Source organism: Poecilia mexicana, unplaced genomic scaffold (assembly GCF_051168715.1).
Source record: "Poecilia mexicana isolate PSO_F unplaced genomic scaffold, ASM5116871v1 scaffold_22, whole genome shotgun sequence".
In the NCBI taxonomy this organism is placed as follows: Eukaryota; Metazoa; Chordata; class Actinopteri; order Cyprinodontiformes; family Poeciliidae; genus Poecilia; species Poecilia mexicana.
This window is the reverse complement of record NW_028263391.1, coordinates 21,341,643-21,364,959: the sequence shown is the minus strand read 5'-3', so window position 1 is coordinate 21,364,959 and position 23,317 is coordinate 21,341,643. Positions and strand designations below refer to the sequence as shown.

Below are 23,317 nucleotides of genomic sequence, written 5' to 3'. Positions count from 1 at the left end.
AGTTTTCCAACTGGAAAAATCAACTAGAATGCCCTCCGAAGTCAGATTTCCCACTGGGAAACTGGGAAACTCCGACTACCCCAGTTATGACTTTAAGGCGGACTTTGTGTTTCAATATGGCCGCTCCTGTCGCCAACAGTAGAAAGACGTGGTGGAAACATGTTGATTTTACAAGACACACATGCAAAAGTCTGTCTAATGTCAATGTAACACCTGCAACTCTAAACCGAACAAATTAAAAGTGGGTTTTATTAACAACAAATTATTATTAATAATAATTAACAAATTAATTGGAACTTATTGCAAAAATGATAAAACTCTTAAGAAATTTACCATGATAAACGATATGATAGATTCCCCTGGTCTGACATCAAATCCAGCTCAGAGTTCCCATTTCCCAAGTAACTGGAACGCAGCATTAAAGCCAAACAGGAAGCAGTAATGCTTTTTACCCACTTTCTTTTCTTCACAAATGAAAGGCCAGCAAACTGTCTGTATGCCAAAGGTCAACAATTGGACAATATGTCATAAGTGACCACTGTTCTGACTTCACTCAACAAAAAACATTTTTTAAAGCACGCAGCCAACACCTCTTAAACCAACAGAAGAAGCCAAGGCTGCCAGCAGGGTCTTAATTTCAGCCCACCATCGTTCCCCTGCCTCATTCCTTCCTTTAACCCTGGGAGACGGTGTTGTCATACTGCTGGATGCGGGCCCAGCCCAGCCTTGTGAGCCGGTTTAACTAAACAAAAACACTCCCACCCTGAGCGGAGGACTCTGGCCACTCCAGGCCCCCATAAAAACAGCTCTGAACCAGGTTCAACATGCAGCCTTCCAACTCAAAAAGCACTGGTTTTCAGAGCTTTGACGCCTATTTGGTTCAAACTTGTTCAGGGTTTTATACCCAAAGAAAAAATGACGAAGATGAAGAGTGCTGTCACAGTCGGACACTAGGTGGTAATCTTGTGCTAAAAATGATATTACAATGTACAGTCTATGTAAAAAAAAGGGGGGAAACAAGGTCTAAACACTCTTGTTAAAATGCCTTGATGAAAAATAAGGATCAAGGTAAATAACTTCAGAACCATTTCAAGATTTTTGTTTCCCAATAAAGCTGTACAGATCAGACAGGGTTTCTGCAGATTTCACCAGCTCAAATTTAATTCAAATTCAGTTCAAATTCAAAAAAACTTTATTAATACCAAAGGGAAACTTAATAATAATTTAAGACCTTTTTAAGACCATTATGAACAAAATTTAAGACCTGTATCACAACAGAAACGTACAAAAGAAAATGTTTTATGTAGTAGTAATGCCTTTTGTTTTGCACAGAATGAATGTAGCATTGGATATTTTGGGAACAGAAGAGACCCAATGGCAAAGACGAACATTACCCAACCAACTGACAATATTTAAAAAAAAAAAAAACTAGCTAGCAAGGTTAATTAGCAACTAGTTAGAGGTAGCTTCAACCGCCTGAAGTCACAGAACGCAATGATGTCATCTGCCTGCGACTCAAATTTCCTTATAAAGAATTTAAGGCCATCTTTCTATTATCTATCAAATTTAAGAAATTTTAAGCTTTTAATTTTAAATACCCTAATTTGTTTAGTATATAGACACTAGACATTTAAAGTGTCTTTAGACATCTTTAGTGCCTAAAGATGCTCAGACACTGTCAAAGGCCACATTGTAGGTGGAAAAAGATTCAGAAGCCATTTATTATGGTTCCATTTTGTTTATATTACAGATATGAAGTCTGTCAAAAATTGCTTATTTATTCTTCAAATCCATTTTGTTTAGTAAACTTTTTTTCTCCAGACATTTATTAGCATATTGACCGTTTGCCACTACATCACTCAGTCGTTCTAGGTGGACGTCGGAACTGAAGATCGGAGTATTGAACAGAGCAACTGAAGTTGTTTTTGTCAGTTTATTCAAGGCTTCCACTTGTTCGAGTCAAGCTAATTTCTCTGAGTGTAACTCATTTGGTTGGGTCACACATGGCGGTATTTACAGAAGCGTGATAGAAACCGACCCTGACCTCCTCCGTTCCGACGTGTTGATCAAATAACCGACTTACATGAATTCACACCACATGATTTAAATCTCTACGTCATAAACTGCAGTTCCCTCTACACCAGAGCAGCTTGAAAAACGTACAGAAGACGAGACGATAGCCGGTTTTTTCCCTACACTGTTTCCATGGTTACTAATGGTTAGACGCGTACCTCCTCCATAATGCGATATTTCATATCTTTCTAGTCATACTTACTTATAACTGGCAGCTCCTCCCCCTTTTTCTATAACTGTGTTTCCTTCACAAGTATTATATTTTAACATACATTTTAGATTTAGGTTTAATTATGTACAGGGTTTCATGTGTGATCTTGTCATGTTTCGTGTTTTTTAAACTGTTATGATTAATGCTGTGGAGTTTAGCTGTGTATAATTGTACAACTGTTGTCATCTGTAGTTTGTTTAGGGTTATTTATTGCATTTTATTTAATGAGGAGGCCGATTGAAGTGGTTCTTCTGCAGGAAGCCGACTGGTTGTCTGAGTGTTTGAGAGGCGACTTAAAGATGAACTAAACAGTGTAACAGCGAATGGAAACGGGCGCAGCGTGTGGCTTTCATTAGCAGAAAGCCGAACCGCAGAAGAGCGTGGCTCTCAGCATCATAACCGCTGCTGCCAATCAAACACATGTTTACACAGATGAGTCTTAGACGTTCTGATGAAGACATTTTAGTGGTTAAACAAGCCCGGGTTTCATTACGTAAACAATTTTCCCTTCATTTAGAGCTCAAAGCAGAGCAGAAATACATCAAGTTAGGACAAGAATCATTAAGGCTTTCAGGAAAGTTTAAAGGAATAATAAAGTGCAAAATCAAAACCGTAAAATCATCCACAAAAATAAAAAATGTAAAAGTCAACATGTAGAAAAACTTTCTCATAATTTGAAAGCTATATAAACATTTTAGTGTCATCATAAAAAGTCCCTGAGGTGATGCTGGTCCCTTTCATGATTCTTTGGTTCACTTTTCCCTTTCTGGCTTGGATTTGGATCACGAGCTCAACACCCACGAGAGAATGATGACAGTGAGACTGGTGACACCCATTATCAACCCAAAAACCACCAGAAATATGGCCTGCAGGGACAAAAACAAACACCAGGTCAGGAAAAAACACCAGGAAGAAAACAGCGACAGGTGAAATTTAGCTGATTTACCCCGATGGAGTCGAAGGATTTGATCGGCTGGCTGCTGATTTTAAGGTAGAAGATTCCTGGAAAAACAAACAGCAGGCAGCTGGACATCGTTGAGCCTAAAAATAACAGATAATGATTAAAAACTGATTAAAATCAACAGCTGCAGCTTCATAAACTTAGTTCAGGAATGCATTAATTATGCATAAATGATGCAGTTTTAGAAGCAACAATCGATAGCTTGAATATTTAGCTGCTTTTAAAGTCTGCTGGAAATAAATTCAGGATCAAAACATAAATGTGGTTTCTATTATTACATTTCTAGTATTAAATTAAATTCTGTTAAATAAATGATCTCTTTCCCAACATTTCCTTAAATTTCATGTTTCAAGATTTCAATTCAAGCAGGAAATAACATTTCATGTAAAGGCTAAACTTTTATTGTTTTAGATAAATTAAAATTATTTCCATTTTGCTAAGTGCCATAATAATACGAGATATTACTTTTTTTTTTTAGAGAATCTTTTATGACTTCAGATCTGAATATTGTCTTTAGTTAATCCGGGAAAGCCCAGATGATGATGTCATGACTTTGCAAGCTTCTAATTGGCTAAATTTCAAAATTTGAGTTAAGCATGTTTGTGTGACATCATTGGAAAATCAAAATAAATCAACCGAGATATCGGGAAGAGAACTGAGGACCTCCACATGTCTGGGAATCTCAAGCTATTCAAACACTGCAAAAACACAAAATCTTACCAAGTATTTTTGTCTAAATTTTAGTGAAAATATCTTATTACATTATAAATAAGACAAAACTAACTTACAAGTAACTTTTCATAGAGGAGTTTTTTTAAGTCAATAATTCCTTGATATTGATTTAGAAAATCAATATCAATGTCCCTATGTCATAAGTTTATCGCAATAACTTCTGGGTACAGCTTAAAAGGTGTCATCAATTCTGCCTGCAAGACAAAAAAATAGACTAAAATGAACTAATTTCTTACATACCAACGACTCCAAACACATTCCTGATATCAGGCACGAAGATGGCCAGCATCAGCACCACACCCAGGATGATCAGAGTGGAGACGATGTGGGTCAGCCAGGAGAAGGGGCGTCCTCCGAACAGCATCAAGATCACAGCCTTACGGGCCTAATTCATGAAAATTAAGCGTGTTAGCTTGAAACGTGATTCCTCCGACATCTAATCTGACGTGGCGTGCTCACAGGGAAGTGTATGAGCGGCACCGTCAGCAGCACAGAGAGAAGGATGGCCAGCCGGACCGTGATCACCATTCTGTCGTGCGGCCGGTACACGCCGTAGCCGAGCAGCAGCTCAGACTGTACATGACCTGAAGGAGAAGGAGGAGGACAAAGGAGGTGAAACAGAGCAGGACGTTAAACTGATGAGGTCTGTAAATAATGGCTATTTTAGCTATCGATTAATCGATTATTCTGACGATTAATCGGATAAAAGGGCTGGCATTTTTTTATTTATACATTAAAAATGCAAATAATTCAATTTCTTTTATAAAATAAAATAAAATAAACATTTTATTTCGTAGAAAGCAACAACACAGCATTCCTTTAGTGTATGCTTGATAATTTGTAGCAAAGGATCCATCTGCAACTCCATCTGCAACATCAGTACAGTGCAGGGCAGACCTGTTGATTATTTTTGGATTAAGAATTGGATTGCATAAAGTGTTAATAGATTTTTTTCAGAAGTTGAACCAGGTGAAGCTAAAACTATACCACTAGAGAAGTTCCGGGTAGAACATGTATACAGAAAAATAAACTTTTCTAAAATCCTGAATGCAAATGTATTTATTTTTGTACAGTTTTGGTTTAATTATTGCTCTGATTGTGTTGTTCTTTAGGGAGATTGCCATTGTTTGAGTCTGCATATTCCAGTTAACAATTTTTTATTACGAAATCAGTTGATGATTATTTTCACAATCGTGATTCATTATCGATTAATCATATGAATTCAATTAGTCGTTTCAGCCCTACTTACTATAGAAGGTGAGGTACCCAAACAGAGCAGAAACGAAGTAGAGCAGGAAGCTGAGACTGATGCTGATGTTCGCAACGTTCTGCATTCGGGTTTTGGTTGGTCTGAAAGACAGAGCAGTCATACAGTTAGCTTAGCGGCTACATAGCAGGGTCCAGAGACGTGTTAAAGCCGGAGGCTGACCGCTCCAGTTCGCAGTAGATGGGCAGGATGGCGGTGTGGCACAGAAAGGAGAAGGCCATAGTAGGGATGGCGTAGGCACTCTGCAGCAAACAGAAAAGAGTTGATGAGAAGAAGGATGGAGCTGAATACAGGAGAAAACCAGCTGGAAGCTGCAAAAATACCCAGTGGTTAAGTATTTCTGTCTAGTTTCCAGTGCAAATATCTCAATACACTTGAAAGAGGACAAAACTACTATAAAATTATCTTTTCAGCAAAGTGTAGGTGCTTGTTTTAAGTTAATAATTCCTTAGTCTTGGTAAGAAAATACTAGTTCCACTGGCAGATTGTTTCGCTTCAAACATAGGAAAAATTTAATGAGTCTTGAATCTTAAGTGAAATAATCTGCCAGTGTAACTACAATGAATCTTAAGGAATTATTGACTTAAGAAAAGCTCCCGTTTGTTGTAAGTTGGTTTTGTCTTATTTTAAGTGTAGTAAAGTATTTGCATTAGAAACTGGAGCAAATTCTCTTTTGTCTTTGGTAAAAGAACATGATGCATTTCTCCCACTAGTGCTACATTCTTGGATTTGTTTTTGTTGTGTTTACCCAGGATGTCCTGTGCTATAGTCCACTTTCTGCAGAGTTTGATTGAGCATTCACACATTCCCAGATTAACCTGACTTTCTAGGCAAGCAAACTAAACAGGAGTGATGTGAAAGTAGTTCCTACAGAGGTTCATACGGGTTCAATTAAAATATGCCACCATTTTCAGATTTTCATTTGTGAAACCATTTTTTCTTCCTCCTCCCACTTGTTGGTGTATCACACAAAATCTCACTGAAAGATGCTAAAGTTCAAAATTTCAATGTACAAAAAAGATCAAGGAGTGTGAAAACTATTGTAAATCTGTAAATCTGTGAGTTGCATGTTTGCTCTTGGAATGTAATATAAATATGAGGGGCAGCTGGGAGGGGCAGATGGGAGGGGCAGCTGGGAGGGGCAGATGGGAGGGGCAGCTGGGAGAGGCAGCTGGGAGGGGCAGATGGGAGGGGCAGCTGGGAGGGGCAGATAGGAGGGGCAGATAGGAGGGGCAGATGGGAGGGGCAGATGGGAGGGACGCTGCTCGCCCTCCTCATAAAAGCACACCAACCCGTCACAGGTGAGCGTGTGACCTGTCAGCGGAGTGGAACGAACGGCATTCAACAACTTCTCACCAACAAGTCAAACAGTCTGCATTTGACCAGAGGAGGGAAAAGGTTTTCACTGCAAAAACACATCTTATCAGTATTTTAGTTCAGTTTCTAGCTCAAATATGCTAAGTAAGCACTTGAAATGAGGTAAAACTTACAAGTAACTTTTCAGCAAGTCATAGGAGCTTTGATGAAAAAAGTTTTAGTTTTAATGACAATCTACCAGCGGAACTAGAATATTTTCATAAATATTAAGGAATAATTGACAAAACAAGCTCCTTTTTCTTGCTGAAAAGTTTGTTAGTTTTGACTTAAAGTGTAATATAGTAAGATATTTACACTACTGATGTTAATATTCTTGTTGTACTTTCATTAAATGGAGGTTTTAAAACATGGGTCTGTGTGGAATTAATCTACACTGCAAAAATAAACTTTTATCAAGTATTTTTGGTCTAACTTCTCACACATATATCTTATTACATTTGAAATAATGCAAAACTAACTCACAAGCAATCTTTTAGCAAGATATAAATCAATGATCCCTTAATATTGATGAAAAACTACTGGTTCCACTGGCAGATTATTTCACTTATAACAAGGGAAAATTGTCTTATCAACTAAAATAATCTGCCAATGGAACGAGTACTCTCATGAAAAATTATTTTTAAGGAATTACTGACTTAAAACAAGCTCATTACATGGTGAAAAGTTAATCATATGTTAATTTTTTGTATTATTTGAAGTGTGATAAGATAATTGTAATAAAAATTAGACCAAAATTACTTGGTAAGACTTGTATTTTTACAGTATTAATACATACTCACCTTTATGGAGAGGATGAAGAGTTTAGGTGTACATTCTGAGTCAGACGAGTTTGATACCTGAAAGAAACAACACTACGTATGAAAATAGAAGTATATTCTCATCGTTTGCCCTAACATCTCTAGGAAAAAACAACTTTGGTAAAAGCGAGTTAGCTTGCGCTCGGTGTTGAGTTTCTCGAAGTCAGAGTTCATTTCCAGGGTCAGGAAAGGTCACCTGGACTTCCTTCCCTTAAGGACTGGCTTTATTCACCATGCAGAGCTCCGAGCGGCCCGCTCTGGTCCTCATCAGCCAAATCTGACACAATCAGTAAACTCAACATCCCAGCTTTCCCTCATAATCCCGTTGGCCATGAACGTCTGGGCAAAATCTACCTACCAGACACGCCTACTCACTCAAAATTAAAGCAGCAAAATAATAGTGGAAGCAACTCAACAATTACTGCCTTACAGCAGAGAATTAGGGTCCTGCTAAGAATATAAAAGAATAAAGAAATTATGAGAATAAAGTCGTACAAGAAAACAGTCAAAAATAATGAGAATATAGTCATAATATTATGACTAACCTGGTGAAATGACTTTATTCTCAAAATATTATGACTTAATTGGAACTAGTACTTTTGAAAATCAATATCAAGGAATTATTGATTTAAAACAAGCTCCTATAACATGCTGAAAATCTACGTATAATTTATTTTTCTCTTATTTCAAGTGTACTAACATAATTGCAGTAAAAACAAAAACACTTGGTAAGATTTTGTGTTTTTGCAGTGAGATGAGTGAATTTTTTCACAATAAAGTGGATGTGATCAATTAGGAGAATCAATTAAACTTATATTTAACGTGTCTATCTGCTACATTCACATGCAGAAGAGTAAAACTATTTTACTGCACTGAACTGAGCTGAACTGTGTGTTTGTTCTGAATAAACTGTTTATGTTCACCTTCGTAAAGTTTGAGAGCGTTGTCATGTTGTAAGGCAGCGGACATGGAATAGACCATTTCTTCACCACAACCTAGAAACAATGCAACAATGGAGCAAGTCAACACTGGAAACAATGCAGTCAACAGATTTTTCAAGGTTTGGGTCAGAGCTCACCACAACTGTAAAATACAACATGAAGATGAAGGCAAGGCTGCTGGTCCAACCCAGGAATCCTTTGGTGAGAGAGAGATGGGGGCAGGGGGGGAGAGGGAGAGAGAGAGAGAGAGAGAGAGAGAGAGAGAGACAGAGATCCAGGAAAACGGAGTGATTCAAAACAGTCAGAGATGGAAAAAAAAAACACTTTTTGTTTGGAAACTCACCGATTTTTGGGGACATTGCTAAAGGCACAATGACACAAAGTGTGACGATGATGAGAAGTAGCCTGCCATCTTCATACCAGGCATGTCTGTAAAACACAAGAGGTAAAGCATTAGAAGTCAAGGCTGAATTGCAGCAGACTTTCTGAAATGCCTTAAAGTGGCATGCTTTAAGATGAACCAGCTCTGGAAATTTGTCTCCATTCTGGACTCAAATACAGAGTGACAGATCCGTCATGTGGAACGAATTAAAGGCTTTAGCTCTTTCAAATCATAACAATCATGTAGTTCACATGCTAACGCTGTGTCGCTCCATCAGATGGGACCACATTTCTCTTGCAGGGTTTTCAGGGAGGGGAATAATATTTTCTTTTGCTCAAGGAGAGCCTTGGTGGTTTATTGGGGATTGTGGAGGAGGAGGAAGAAGCGGTGCTGTAGTGACACATATGGAAGCCATGCTGGCTCCACTGGGGTCGGGGTCGTCTGGGACGGGTCCTGGTTGTCGCTGCTATGTGTTGGGCCACAGCGCTGGGTCATAAGGGACTGGCTCCATGGGCGACCCGCCGTCAGCAGCACCTGCTCCGACCACATCAACACCCACTGACCCCTGCCCGGCAGCTTCACAGCTGAGTCTGGACGTCAGGTGGGACGTCTGCTCTCACTCCCAACAATCTCTAAAGGTGACCTACTCAGCTTCCTTTAAAAGGTGAGGGTGGGTCTATGGCCGAAACAAAACATGTTCATTGCATTTTCAATATTAGATAATGAGATTCTAGTCTGCTCAGTTCTGCCTATTTTGAGTTGTTTCCGGGCCTCTTGTCACTTTAAATCCAAATAAGTTGCTCATGGCCACGCCCCCCAACTCAACGTTTACATTTGCACGTGAAAATGGTTGCAAACAGATGCGCAATTATATAACCGTACATCTTTGAAAAGCAGAAGTGGAGCCTCCTGCACAACCAACGAGAATGCAGCAAGTGGTTTCTAAATAGTAAGGCAACAACAAAACTTGTCTTTTCCAGCAGCCATTGTACAGCGCATACAGCAGTAAAACCAGCTGACCAAACATGCTGGTGCTCAGCCTAGTTGCTAGGTAACTGGGCAGGGCTAGTATGGGGTTGCTAGGTAACAACAAATTGCCTGTTAAATGTGACTTGACTTAAGGTTTTTGAAATAACTAATTTTACAGCCACTCACAAACACTAACTTATTGACAAAAACTGTCTGGGTGTTTTATTTTTAGCGCTTGAGCTGCTTTAAAAATCAGTTAAGACCCAAATTGAAAAACAAAAACATTAAAATTGTGAATTTTTGCATGATAAGTCCTCTTTAAGTGAGTGTAATTTCTGAGATTGAAAAGTAAAAAAATTAGCTTGAAAAAAATTTGATTTATTTTTTTGACTTTTGGAAATGTCAGAAGTAGAAATCTTGTTACTTTTTTCTAGAAAATTTCTGAGATTAATCTCAACATTTTTGAGTTTTGGGGCAGAATTTCACCCCTTTATTTTTTCATCTATAATGGCGCTAAAATCCACAGCTGCTTGGCATAAAACACAAAAACTGAAAAGAAAAACCTCTTCAGCAGACAAACAAGAACAACAAGTGGAACTGCTTTCATTGCTCTGCGTTATGACAAACAACTCGACATGTTCACTCATTTATTCCCGCTTTGAAGGAAGCGAATGGGCTCCGGTTAACGTCCCTGAAGCCGCTCATTAACAGGAACGTTTTGCTCCCCTCCACAGCGAGCCGTAATTAGACTGGCAAAACTGATATCCCCTTGTATCAGTCTGATTCTGGGGAACATGTGTGAGAGATTTGGGGGGTGACGGGGTGAACGCAGAGTGCTAATATGGAGCAGCTGTGCGTGGAAGAGTCAGATGTTGACAGATGGGGGCTGAGAGCTGCTACAAGTCCTGCTTAAACCGGTATGGCCAATAATAAAGAGATATACGTTACATTCTTGGCCAAAGGACGATGCTCTGCGAGGACGGGGAGCTGCAGGACCGACCAGAAAGGTCAATGAAGGACACAGGCTGCTGATGGGCGATGGATGTCTGGATAGCGCCTTGCAAAGTTTTCAAATCCCCTCAGTTTTTCCAAATCACAACTCCAAATACTGGGATTTTTTGCAACTAAACAAACAAAAAGCTATATATAAATATATATAACCAATCCTCTTTGCTGAATAAATGAAACTTTCTCTGAATGTCAAATTTCAAAATTTGCCACAAATCTGTAGTTTAAGTTTATCCCACATTATAATGCTGCCATCATCATGCTTCACTGCACGGATGGTGCGTTCAAGGTGTTGTGGATAAACCTGCATGATAAATTAAAATGAGTTTAATAATTTCCTTTCTGATGATTAACATTTTGTGGAGGGTAATTTTATTAACAGAGATATGATAATCCATTTTATTTGTGGTTTTGTTTGTGTGTGGTTTTTATTTCCATTTTATTTATTTATTTTTGGGTTGTTTTATTTTGGACATTTAAATACCTTCCAGTTCCAGTGCTAAATGTTCTTTACGGAATTAAAGTTTATTCGCCTTTGAGAGGGCAAACTTGCATTATTAAAACTCCAAAGTGATTTAAGTCTTTTTTTTCTCTTAAATAAATGTTATTTAATTTTTTTAAATGAATTTATTTTAATCTTTAATCTAGTTAACTTATTTTTACTTATTTCTCATTTTGAGCGGGCTGCATGAACCCACCCGGTGTTTCCTGCGTTCAGGAGGCTGCTGATGGCTGCAGGAAGCTCCGACTTCAGGATGAACAAGTAGGACGACATAGCTGAGGAGAATCGAGGAAAACAAAATGTCACAAACAACAAAAAAAGATGAAATTTTAACCAAGATCACAGAAAGCACCTGAATGAAATCACGAGCATTTATCAGCTGATATTTGAATGTTTTATTGCATCTGCCCTCAGCTGCACACATTTGGTATCCATGGAAACATCATACTCTAAATGTCTAGAAGCGAATAAAAAGCATTTGAACTGAGCAGGAAGCACAAGGGCTGCAGGAAAAGCGTCAATGACCAGGAACTTTCATAAAAAAAAAAACAATGTATGGAGCTCTGGTAGGGCCAAATGTATATATTTTGATTTTAATTTTTCTATCAGAAAAATTAGCCTAAATTTGCCATAATTTCTCTCTTTTTTTTTTACACTGAATTTCTGGAAAAAACCCCCAGAAAAAACCCCCAAAACACTTCAATTTAAAAAGAAATAATAAATGCAAGCATTAAAAAAAAACAAACCTCAAAAACAATAAATTTTATACATGCAAAATAAGTTTAGTAAATAAAATCACAGAAAATCCCCAGATGATATCAACCTGTGCGAAGAGCAAAACACGCAGGTATTTTTTATTTTTAACTAAAACCTCAAAATTTTCTTTAGTTTACCTCAATCAGCAGCATTCATATTTGCACAGGTAAAGGTGGATCTGTGGTTTCCAAAAGTTTGCACCCTTACTTATGATAATTTGAACAGGTTTACGGCATAATATTTTTTTTTAAATCCTGGCAAGGGACAAGAAAATCCAAATAATTTTATGTTCAATCCTCATCTTCTCTTAAACTAATGTGGGTGCTGTGATACTTGCACTTCTGATGGACTCTCCCAAGTGTTAGCTTTATTTTGACACCAGGATTATTGAAACAGAGTTTGTAATTGCTGAGAAAAACTGAGTTAGACTTGGGCATGTGATTTTAAACACATACTTCAGAAAACCCACAGTTGGGAAACACACAGGAAAGGGAGCAGGCTAACACAACATGGGTGGCTAGCCTTGGGAGATCCCCAGTAAAGCCCCCAGTTGGAAGTGGCAGACAAAACACAGGGCTTCAAATTGCTGCAGAGCAGCCAGGATGAGGTTAATCGGGTGAGGAGGGAGCAGGAATGCTAACAGTAATGATGTCTGACGCTAATCCAGGTACTTCCAACCTTTCTCCGCCTCGCCAGGAAACAAGATACTTCCACTTCGCACAGACAGTCAAACGGACAGAGGATCGGTTCACTTCCTGTTAGTTCAGAAAAACTCTATCCAGGGTGAGGAGCGCGAAAAGAACGGCAAGCTCACTGCAAAAACCCAACGTCTAAATGCGTTTTGTTCTAGTCTCTAGTGCAAGTATCTTGGCAAACTTGAAATTCAGATTGTTGAGTCAGAATTCTGGGCACTGTGCCGTTGCCTAGCAACCTCAGCTCGTCACCTAGCAACCCAAGCAGAACTCCAGCACTTTTAGTCAGGTGGTTTTTACTGTTGAACTAGATAAATGTTTTGTTATTGACTTACTATTCAGAAAAATACCAAGTATTTTTAGTATCACATACACTTGTTAGTAACTATTTTGGACAATATTTTTTTAATACTGAAAAAGTACTATTTCCACTAGTAGATTTTTCACTTCCAACATCAAAAAGTGTCATATAAGAAAATAATCTGTCTGTTGTAATGGAAAATTTTATAATGTGCTCTTGATCCCTTTTGTGCTTTAGAATGTGTCTGATGATGAGATCATGTGTCTGCATGACCTTATCATAAGATTTGTCAAGGAGAATACCTATTGTCCAATCAGGGAAATGGCCAGACCATTTCCCTGATATAACAATCAGAGATTCACACCTATTGTCCAATCAAGTCTCTCTTATAAAACCTATAAACCTATAAAAGGAAGCCAGATCCACTGTTGGTCACAGCAGACCTGACAGACTCCTTTGACTCTGTACTTTTGTTCTCACCTTGCAAGGTTTTAATAAATTTCTTATTTCTTCTCATCCAGACTCTTGCTAAAGTAATTTTTTCCACGACACTGTGGAAGCAGTACATTTTGGAATTACTGACTTAAAGCAAGCTCTTATATCTTGAGGAAAAGTTACTTGCAAGTTAGTTTTGTCTTATTTTCACTAGCAACTAGACCAAAAATTATTTGGTTAGATGTTGTGTTTTTACAGTGTTTCAGTGTGTGCTCATTGCTGAATTTAAGGGATTTATGATTGGGGAAGCCATGCACATGCAGGGCTAGCTGGGACCCTGCAGCCCTGAGGCGGGTCTTTGGCTCTCCTTTAAATAATCCCAGCCATAATCCCTTAGATCCTGTATTTGTTTAGAAAAGAAAATTCCTCCAATAACGCTCTCGCCCACACAGACACAAGCACTTTCTCTCTATGAGCAACAGCTGCCATTTCTGAGTGCAACAACTAGGCAGGCAGGAATCCTTCACTCCTTCATTACCGATTCAGTGGTTTATTTGTGGGCATAAAAATGCTGATATGGCAGCTTGATTTGGTCTGTCCATTTGTTTCAACGTTATCGACATCAGAGGTTTTTGATCCAGAAGTGACTTTATGGATGTGATTATTGATTCAGAGTTCCTGCTCTACATGTCAAAACACAACATTGTTCCAGACTTTAGTCCATTTTTCTAGTCAGTGATTAAAACAATGAAGCTAGCTAGCCGGTCAGAAGGATGGAGTCAATAAGGACTGAAGTCTGGAAATATTTTGTCCAAATTCTGAAATCAGACCTCAGACTTTCCAGTGAAGGAACCCTGCACATCAGAGCTGCTTTGGTTAGTCAGCCACCAAATCTCACATCAAAAATATTAAAGCGACAGCATGTAAATCAGAGCCAGGAGGAGGGTCTTAGCACTGTCAATCAACCTCGTGTACACGCTGCTCAGTGTTCTAATGGTGCAGAAACATCTTACCATTCCAGGAAAACTGTTTATCTGCTGTCCAACTAGCCTGAGCATTCCTTCCCTAGAGGAAGGTGTGAACAGCATGTACACAAGCATGACTGACAGCGCTAAGACCCTCCTCCTGGTTCTGATTGGTTGTTTCTGACCAAGCTGTGTATTTCTATATTTAGAACTGAGAGCGCTGGGAGAAGGCAGAGGAGCTCCATCTTTTCACATGTTATCTCGTATTATACTGTCACAACATAATGACAGTTTTAAATATATAAATAACAGATTTTTATTTTGAAAATAAAAGTTACACAATGCAGTTTTAATAAACAAAATAAAATTTTAAAGCCACATTGACAGAAACACAGGAAGCAGCGGTTTAGCTCTATGCAGCTGGTCAAACTGAGCACACACTGCAAAAATCACCAAATCTAGAAATCTAGGTTCTAGACCAAATATCTTAAAACACTTGAATTAAGAGAAAACTGACTTACAAGTAACTTTCAGCAAGAAATAGGAGCTTGTTTTAAATCAATAATTAATAAATATTGATGAAAAACGGCCAGTTTCACGAGACATTTTCCCCACGTTATTCATTAAATAATCTTCCAGTGGAACTAGTACATTTTCATCAATATTAATGACTTATCTGAAAACAAGCTCCTATTTCTTGCCGAAATGTTATTTTTCAGTCAGTTTTGTCTTTTCTGAAGATATTTGGACTAGAAACTACATAAATACTTGCTGAGTTTGTGTTTTTGCAGTGCACCAAGCACTTCTATAGGAGCCAGAGGTGAGATAATACTTACACGTCTACTCAAAATGGCCCTTGAGTGAACAAAGAGGACAGTTATCGGCCAAGTGGTAAGAAAACAGACACCGATAATCAGCATGCATGTAATGTTAAAGGAGAGTAGAGGTGAGCTTTCTGTGTGTGGTCAGCGAATCGCTCCAGAGTGAATCCAACATGAGAAAGAACCGCTTTCATTTCATTAGGAGCCAGGAGAGGCCGGCAGGCTGCAGAGCCATCGGGTGGTCAGTAATTAAGGTCAATTGGCTGCTCAGCCTTTGGCAGCGCAGATGAATGTTTACCCAGAGTGAGGCTAATTGCACTCTTATAAAAGGAGCAGATGCACACTGGAGTGCTGGCTCTTTCACTCCTGCATGCTGGGGAAACAGCAACACATCAGAGGATAGGCGGGGATCTACCCAACCAAGCAGCTAACGACGGAGCAGCAACTACAGCTCAGCGACACACAAAATCTGATTTTTCATACCTGATACCATTTAATAAATTTTTTGCTTTTTTTTTTTTTTTTTTTAAACACCAGAAAATATTTTCCAACAGTGTTTTTTATGTCGATCATCACCTCTGTGAGCTGCATGACTTAGTATCAGAGTTTTTGTTTAATTGCAAGAACATAGTTAGAATATTAGCAGAAGAAAGTCGAAATTTTACTGGAAAAAAACGTCTTAGAATTATGAGAAAAGCTCAGTTTGTGGAGATCTTTCTACAAAATAGATGCAAAGTCCTGAAACTGATAATAATTTTACAATGAAATGTTAAAAGATTAAGTATTTCTATTAAGTATTGCACTGCAAAAACAGAAAATGAAAATCTCACCTAATATTTTTTCCTTGCTTCCCGTTCAAATATCCGATTCCACTTGAAATAAAAGAAAACCAACTTACAAGAATCTTTCAGCAATATGTAGGAGCTTGTTTTAAGTCAATAATTCCTTAATATCAGTGAAAAAACACTAGTTGTATTGGGAGATTATTTAACTTACAACATGGGAAAAATACAGTATTACAAGTTTAAACAAATCTGCCAATGGAACTAGAACTTTTTCACCAACATTTAGGAAGTATTGACTGAAAACAAGTTCCAACATATTGCTGAAAAGCTACTTCTAAGTTAGTCCACTTGAAAAAAGACTAAACCAAATTATTTTGACTAGAAACTAAACTAAAAATAATTGTTACGATTTTGGTGTAAAACATACCAAAGTATAACTTCATAAGACGCTGTGAGGCTGAAACGATTAATCGAATTAATCGCGATGAATCAATGATTGAAATTACTGTCAACTAATTTAGTAACCAATTAATCGTTGAGTATAAAGACTCAAAAAGTCCATTTGCTGAACAAATAGCGTATTTGGAGCAGTAATAATGTACAAAGTATATATTAATTTTGCAGTATATATTCATTCAAGATAAAAAAAAACAACATATTTGTATATGTTTTATCCAAAACTCCAAAAGAGGCTGAATTTTAACTTTACCTGGTTGAAATTTACTAAATTAAAAAAAGGAACTGAATTATTTGTTTCTTGGTATTTTTTATGTATTTGTAATATTGAAAAATCTGCAGAATTTGCCAAATATTTTTCCAATTAATCAATTAATCATCACAATAATTGATTATTAAAGCAACCATACTACTTTATTTTCCTAATATGACAACTTTGTTCTTGTAATTTAAAAAAATTCCTATCCTGGCGCTTATATTCCATCATAGAGTTGATCTGAAGTCAAAGTCCAAATAAATGGAAGCTTTAAAACACACTTGTGAAGCAAGATGGCCGCCACAGGCGACATCACTGAACAAACTACCCAAGGATTACATTGGTGAAAAAAAGTCAGATTTTCCCCAAAAAATTTCAACAACCAAAAGTTTGATTAATCAATAAAATCCTCTGTCTGTGGTGGAGTGGATCCCAAAATGCTATTCCTCCACACAACAGGGAGGGAGGGAATTTTACCATCAGCGATCAATTAGGGGAGAAGTCATGTTTCAGGCCCAGGGGAGGGGGTGGAGAGGACGGCGGTTCGAGGTCAGAGGTTATCAGGGAATCTAGATAATGGCCTCACAGGGGGAGTGATGAGAAACGAGCAGAGGACGTCAGCACAGGGTGTTCTGTCCACCAGCAGGAGGCGATGTCTGCCTCCAAAATAAACAAACCGTCCCTGCAGCATTCCTATGCCCAGTCGCAGCTCTGCTTCTCATAAAAACCACATAATCGCTTCATGTCCAGCATGTCAGAAATAATGTCTGTTAGTTCGTGTTGAAAAGGAGGCCAACTCACCACCGATATTTTGGATGACAATCGCTAAACCGACCAAAATCTGGAGAAAAAAACAAAACAATTAGAGTAAACATAGCAGTCAAACTGACATTAGGAACAATCCTGAAAGAAAAAAATTACTTTTCCTGGTTTTTTCAAGGCTTTTTCTCCAAGTTCCTCATACGAGTTGATACCTTCAGCAAAATACAGTTAAAAGATTAAAATAAACAAATACTTTAACATGTTCCACTGCAAAAACACAAAACCTTACCAAGTACTTTTGTCTAGTTTCTAGTGCAAATATCTGAGTATACTTCAAAAAAACAAAACTAACTTACAAGTAACTTTTCAGCAAGATATTGTAGTTTTAAGTCAATAATTCCTAAATATTAATGGAAAAAATACTAATTATGAATACTAGTTAAATTAACTTTTCCATCAATATTAAGGAATATTCATGTCTTTTCTTTTTGTGTTTATGAATCTATTTATTAACCTTTAGAATTGATCTGAAATGTATTTTTTTAAATGATGTTACATAATTTTGCTGTAGCAGTCAGTGTTATAGCTAATCTGAAGAAGCCTCTAACTAAAGACACTTTGTTGTTGTATAACAGTCTCATAAGGAGCATTTTGAGGTAATTTTTCCTAATTTTATGGAGACTAAATCAATAGAAATCACAGAATGTTTTCGTTCCTGATATTCCATCCAGAGCGGTTCAGTGGGAATGAGACATAATTTTTAAATATCGATTGGCCACAGAGTTCACAAAATGTCATAAAAAGATACCTCCATGATATATATCCATAGATGTGCCACCAATTCATTCAAATGCTCCGAATCAACCAATCAGAAGCTGAAAAAAAGCTGTGACATCATCAGGGCTTTAACCTAATTTGGTGGCAATCATCAACCAGCATGTCCTGCTATTGTTTTTCCTTTTTATCTTCTCTTTGGTCTCCTTTGACCCTTTTTTCCTAATTAATCAAACATCACTTGATTAGGTCACAATCAGGACTTGAGTCAGACTGCGATTGGAAAGTTTACAGTAAACTGATTTAATCTTGAGTAAAGGAAAAGCGATTCAGGGTGAGAAGTCGACACCAAACAGTGAGGAGGATTTACAGGGAATTAGTTAAAGGGGGCTGCAATATAGAAAATTAATATTTTGCACATTTTTGTACTTTCATTTGAGTTTCTACTGCTTCTTAAAAAAAACAACAACACAAAAAAAAAAACACCAAGTTGTTTTTTAGTGTTTGGAAAATGAGGCGTTTAAAAAACCTTTGGAATGTGATGATACAAATCAGCAGCCACTGGTGGTTACCTAGCAACCCCAGTGGAGTTCCACCCATCACCTAGCAACCCAAGCTGACTTCCAGCACGTTTGGTCAGCTGGTTTTAATAAAAAAAATACTGTATTAATGCCAAATTAAATATTAAATTAAATATCAAAACCACTTCTTCCTGGTTGTGCGGGAAGCTCTACTAATACTTTACAAAGACTGTACTGTTGTATAATTGCACATGTTCTGGGTATAATAATGCACAGAAGAAGTGTGTGTAGAAATCAAAATAATTATGGACAACCCTGACCATCCGCTTTAAGAGACTGGCTTAGAAAAACAAAATGTCTTCAATCAGAAGCTTCTTCAAATTCGCTGTAATACAGACCACTACAGGAGATCTATCCTGCCCACAGCTATCATCATCTAAAACAGACTGAGTCTCATTTTCTATTAATGACTTTTTTGTGTGCAAACAATGTGATAAACACGTTTTCTGTAATCCGTAAAGCTATCCTAACCTGTTTGAGGATAGGTCACCCTTAAGATCAGATAGTTTTATTCTCACCTGTTTGGTCACAAAGCGTCAGAAGCAGATGGATGGAATATAATGCAAGGCCGGACACCAGTACTAACAGGAGGCTGGGAACAATGGGAAAGCACTAAGTACTAAGTATTAAAGATTTTAGAAAGAAAGGAGTGGTGAAAGGAGCCTCTCTCACCTAAACCCAACTATCCCTGTGCTGGCCATGGCATAAGCCAGGCCCAGAATCCCGCTGCCCATGATGGCGTTCATCAGGTTGAACACACAGGAGGCGATTGAGGCTCCAGTGGCTCTGGTCTGCACCGATCCCTGCACAGAAAAAAAAACCAAGTAAAACCACAGGAATAAAGACACACAGCTGAGAAAGAAACCTGCTGATTCCTCCTGACATTACGAGGAACAACTGGCCAGGCCTGATGATGGATGTCATAAAACAACACCGCAGGGGCCTGCAGGATCAGGGGATGGAAACGGGAATGGACAGGTGGGATTTGAGCTGCTGGCTGCAGGACAGCTGCCTGAGCTCAGGATAAGGGGAGCTGCCCAAACTGCTTGACCCCTCTAATGGGGGATATCCTGGACAGAACAAGTGGCAACTCTGGTGTCGGTGTCACAACAAGCTCGGATTGACCTGCAGCCGAGCGTTTGGATTCACCCCGTTACAGTACTGGAAGACAGGAAGTACCAAGTATTTTTAGTCTAGTTTCTAGTTTAAATATCTCACTACACTGGAAATATGAAAACTAGCTTATAAATAACTTTTCAGTAAGACAAGGCGCTATTTTAAGACAGCATTTTCTCAAAGTATGTATGTAACTTTTATAATATATTTTTTACGCATTTGTTGAAACTGTCACCATGTTGTGACAGTATAGTATAAAACTGATAATCTGTGTAAATAAATAAATAAAAGTCAAGCTCCTCTGTCTTCTTCCAGTGCTATCAGGGCAAAAAGGTGAGACTTAGCGCTGTCAATCATGTTCATGTGCATGCCGCTCACCCCCTTCGCTCTCTACTATGGCAGAGTTTCTCCCTGCTTTCTCATCGCAATGAGTTTCTCCTTCCATGCTAAGGCTCGTTAGCATAGCCACTCTGTAAAGGCGATTTGCTTCTCTGCCATTAGCATAATTAGCAGTGCATTCACGAGGATGATTGACAGCGCTAAGACCCTCCTCTTGGCTCGGATTGTTTTTTTGCTTGGGAGCAATGCATTTTTTCAGATTACAATAATAGCTCCAGGAGGAAGTGGAAGAGATTGATCTTTTTACAGATTATCTGTCTCATAAAAAATTGTGACGACAGTAAAAGTTTTAACAAATATGTAAATCAGATTATTCTATTTACAACACTGGAAAATGTCTGGCTAAAATTAGGGATGCACGATATATTGGCACCAACATCGGCATTGGTATCAGACTGATAAATAAAACTGGGTCGATATGAAGAACCAATATTTATTTTAATCAGTTTTCCGTTGGGTTTTTTCCCTAAAGGTTTTAAAAGGTAGTGAAATATGTATATGTAATATCTGTAAATATTGGTTATCGGCCATCGCCACAATATTAATATCATATATCGATATTGGCCCAAATTTTCATATCGGCGCATCCCTAGTTATGAAGGAAACAATCTGTCAGTGGAAAAAGTTATTTTTATTATTAACTTAAAACAATCTTTTATATCTTGCTTAAAAGTTACTTGTAAGTTAGTTTTGTCTTATTTCATGTATAATAAGATATTTGCCCTAAAAACACTTGGTAAGATTTTGTGTTTTTGCAGTGCAGTAACCAGATGGAGGTGAACACAGACCATCTGCAGAGTGAAAAGTCCTGCAGATTTAAATCAAGCAAATACTGAAAATGAATGTGCAGAAAGGTGTGTCTGGAACAAGCTCACAGCTGTTTGAGTGATACAGAGGTGAAGCACATCAAAACTCATAAGACTGTTGTCACTGGAAAAAATCTGGACGGTCTGCTGAACTTTTCCAACCCTTATCCTCCATCCCCCGCATCTGATAAGAGATTTTATTGACCCAGATGCTTAAGTGAACAGAGGAATGGGGTCATTGCAATGATTTAAGGAGAAGAGGAGAGGTAATGGGTGTCAGTTGCAACAGATAATATCATCACAGGATTTGAGACACTAAAATATGACAGATATTCGCTAGAGAATACGACTGATAAGCCAATAATCTCTAAAACAGAGTTATTGTTAAACATAATCTTGAGTTATTTTTCCTAATGCAGGTTTAAGCCGGAGTTCGTCCTAAAAACACCTTTAAGAAGGATCAATACCAAGATTCCTGCGAGAATTTACCAAAAGAGATGCTGAAGAGACAGTTTGCATTATATTACATAGGCTCACATTATTTCCCATTTAATAAAAAAGTTGAAGGTAACAGATTTGATTTCAATTAGTTTTTCACAAACAACCTAAAAGCCACATAGTGAAACGGGGCTTATTTATTTAAATATGTTTATTTAAATAAATGTTGGTTGAAACTGATTGACTCAAGTTTAAAATTCAGTCCCAGAATGTTTGATTGGTTCTTCATTCTGTTTGTGGCTTTAATAACAAACTACAATATTTACATTTTATAAATACACTGAATAATTTGCAGTAATTTATTTATTTATTTTTATATGACTGGTTCAGATTCATTTTTAAATTTGAAGTGTATTAGCTGGCACCCATTTCCAAAATAATTTGTGTTTTAACATTTGTATCAAATAATTTTTTATATTTCAGCAGCAACAGCCCTGACTGGGTGATTTACATTTACCTAACATTTTGGAAAAAATTACTTTTAGATGTCATTTCACTACAACATACTTTTTACTTTTACAGGAATAATATTTTCATGAAGTATCACTACTTTTACCAGACACAGACCCATACTTTATATTAAAGGTTGACTTGTTTGTACACAAGTTTAATCTTATTTTCTAATAAGAAGATATAGTATGTACTGTGACCAAAAGTACTTTACCCTGTTCTAACATAAACACTACCTAATGTGTATCTGTTTAATACGATTTATTTGAATTGCTGTGAAAAAAGTTTCACCTGTAATTGTGTTAATTTCTATTAATTTTTTTTATCTCAGTGTTTAAAAGATCAGAATTTACACATAACTTTGCATATTTCTCTTTCAGATTCCACTATTGTTAAATTTAAATAATATATTGTGATCAGTTACTTAGTACTTGTACAGCTTTTCTTCTTTTTCTTCAGTAAAAATATGTTAAATTTGTGCTACTTTTACTTGACTTTGATTTTTGGTGACTATTTGAATGTGACATCTTTTACATAAAAAAACAAGTAGTGAAGTGGAAAAAACATTAAGACAGTCAGATCAAACTATATAAAACATAAGTGTGCATACACAAGTAAAAAGAAGTCTAAAATTAGACTTTTGCATACAAATATAAAAGCAGAAGTTAGTCTAAACATTTGTTCTCAGAGTGCTGACAAATCAGAAACTTACTGAAACTGAAAAAGTGAAGTCCAGCTCGTGATTTTGATCATAAACACAAGCAGTAACTTACCGATAAATTCATTTTTACCTGTAACAGACGGCAGACGAGCTAATTAATACTCACATTTCCCAACAGAGGAGTGTTCTCACTAACAACGGAGTCTCTTCCAGAGAGCCTGGTATAAACATCCGCCTGTTCGCTGCTGTTGATGCTCATTCTGAATAGATAAAAACACAGAAAAATATTCGCTCCCTGCCTTTATAAGCACATCGTCTCCAGAAGTCTTATCAGCCCGTCAGCTGATCTGTCTTTTAAGATCCATTTAGTTCTTCTTCTTTAGTTTTTAACGGCAGCTTGAATCCAAAGTGCTGCATTACTGCTACCTCCTGGATCGTACTTTAATTGCTTTTTTAAAACCTAGATAAAAACGTCCTATATTTTCTTTATCTGACCAGATTTTCTCTCTTCGCTTGAGGTAGCTGTCGCTTATCCTCTTACTTCCTACTCCGTCGTTGGTGTGATGTCACACAAACTGACCAA

General features: G+C 37.5%; 1 protein-coding gene across 1 annotated transcript; it reads right to left on the bottom strand.

The window, feature by feature from the left end:
- Positions 1-2,730: 2,730 nt before the first annotated feature.
- slc38a6 (solute carrier family 38 member 6) lies at positions 2,731-23,310 on the bottom strand. The gene is made up of 16 exons (XM_015013211.2): positions 22,901-23,310; positions 19,477-19,607; positions 19,323-19,396; positions 17,609-17,661; positions 17,489-17,528; positions 11,417-11,495; positions 8,703-8,788; positions 8,497-8,555; positions 8,342-8,413; positions 7,401-7,457; positions 5,407-5,486; positions 5,227-5,327; positions 4,437-4,561; positions 4,218-4,362; positions 3,231-3,325; positions 2,731-3,150 (listed from the first exon to the last, which is right to left on the bottom strand). Exons 1-16 carry the CDS (start codon positions 22,991-22,993, stop codon positions 3,067-3,069), a joined length of 1,374 nt encoding a protein of 457 aa, XP_014868697.1. The 5' UTR covers positions 22,994-23,310; the 3' UTR covers positions 2,731-3,066.
- Between the last annotated feature and the right edge of the window lie 7 nt (positions 23,311-23,317).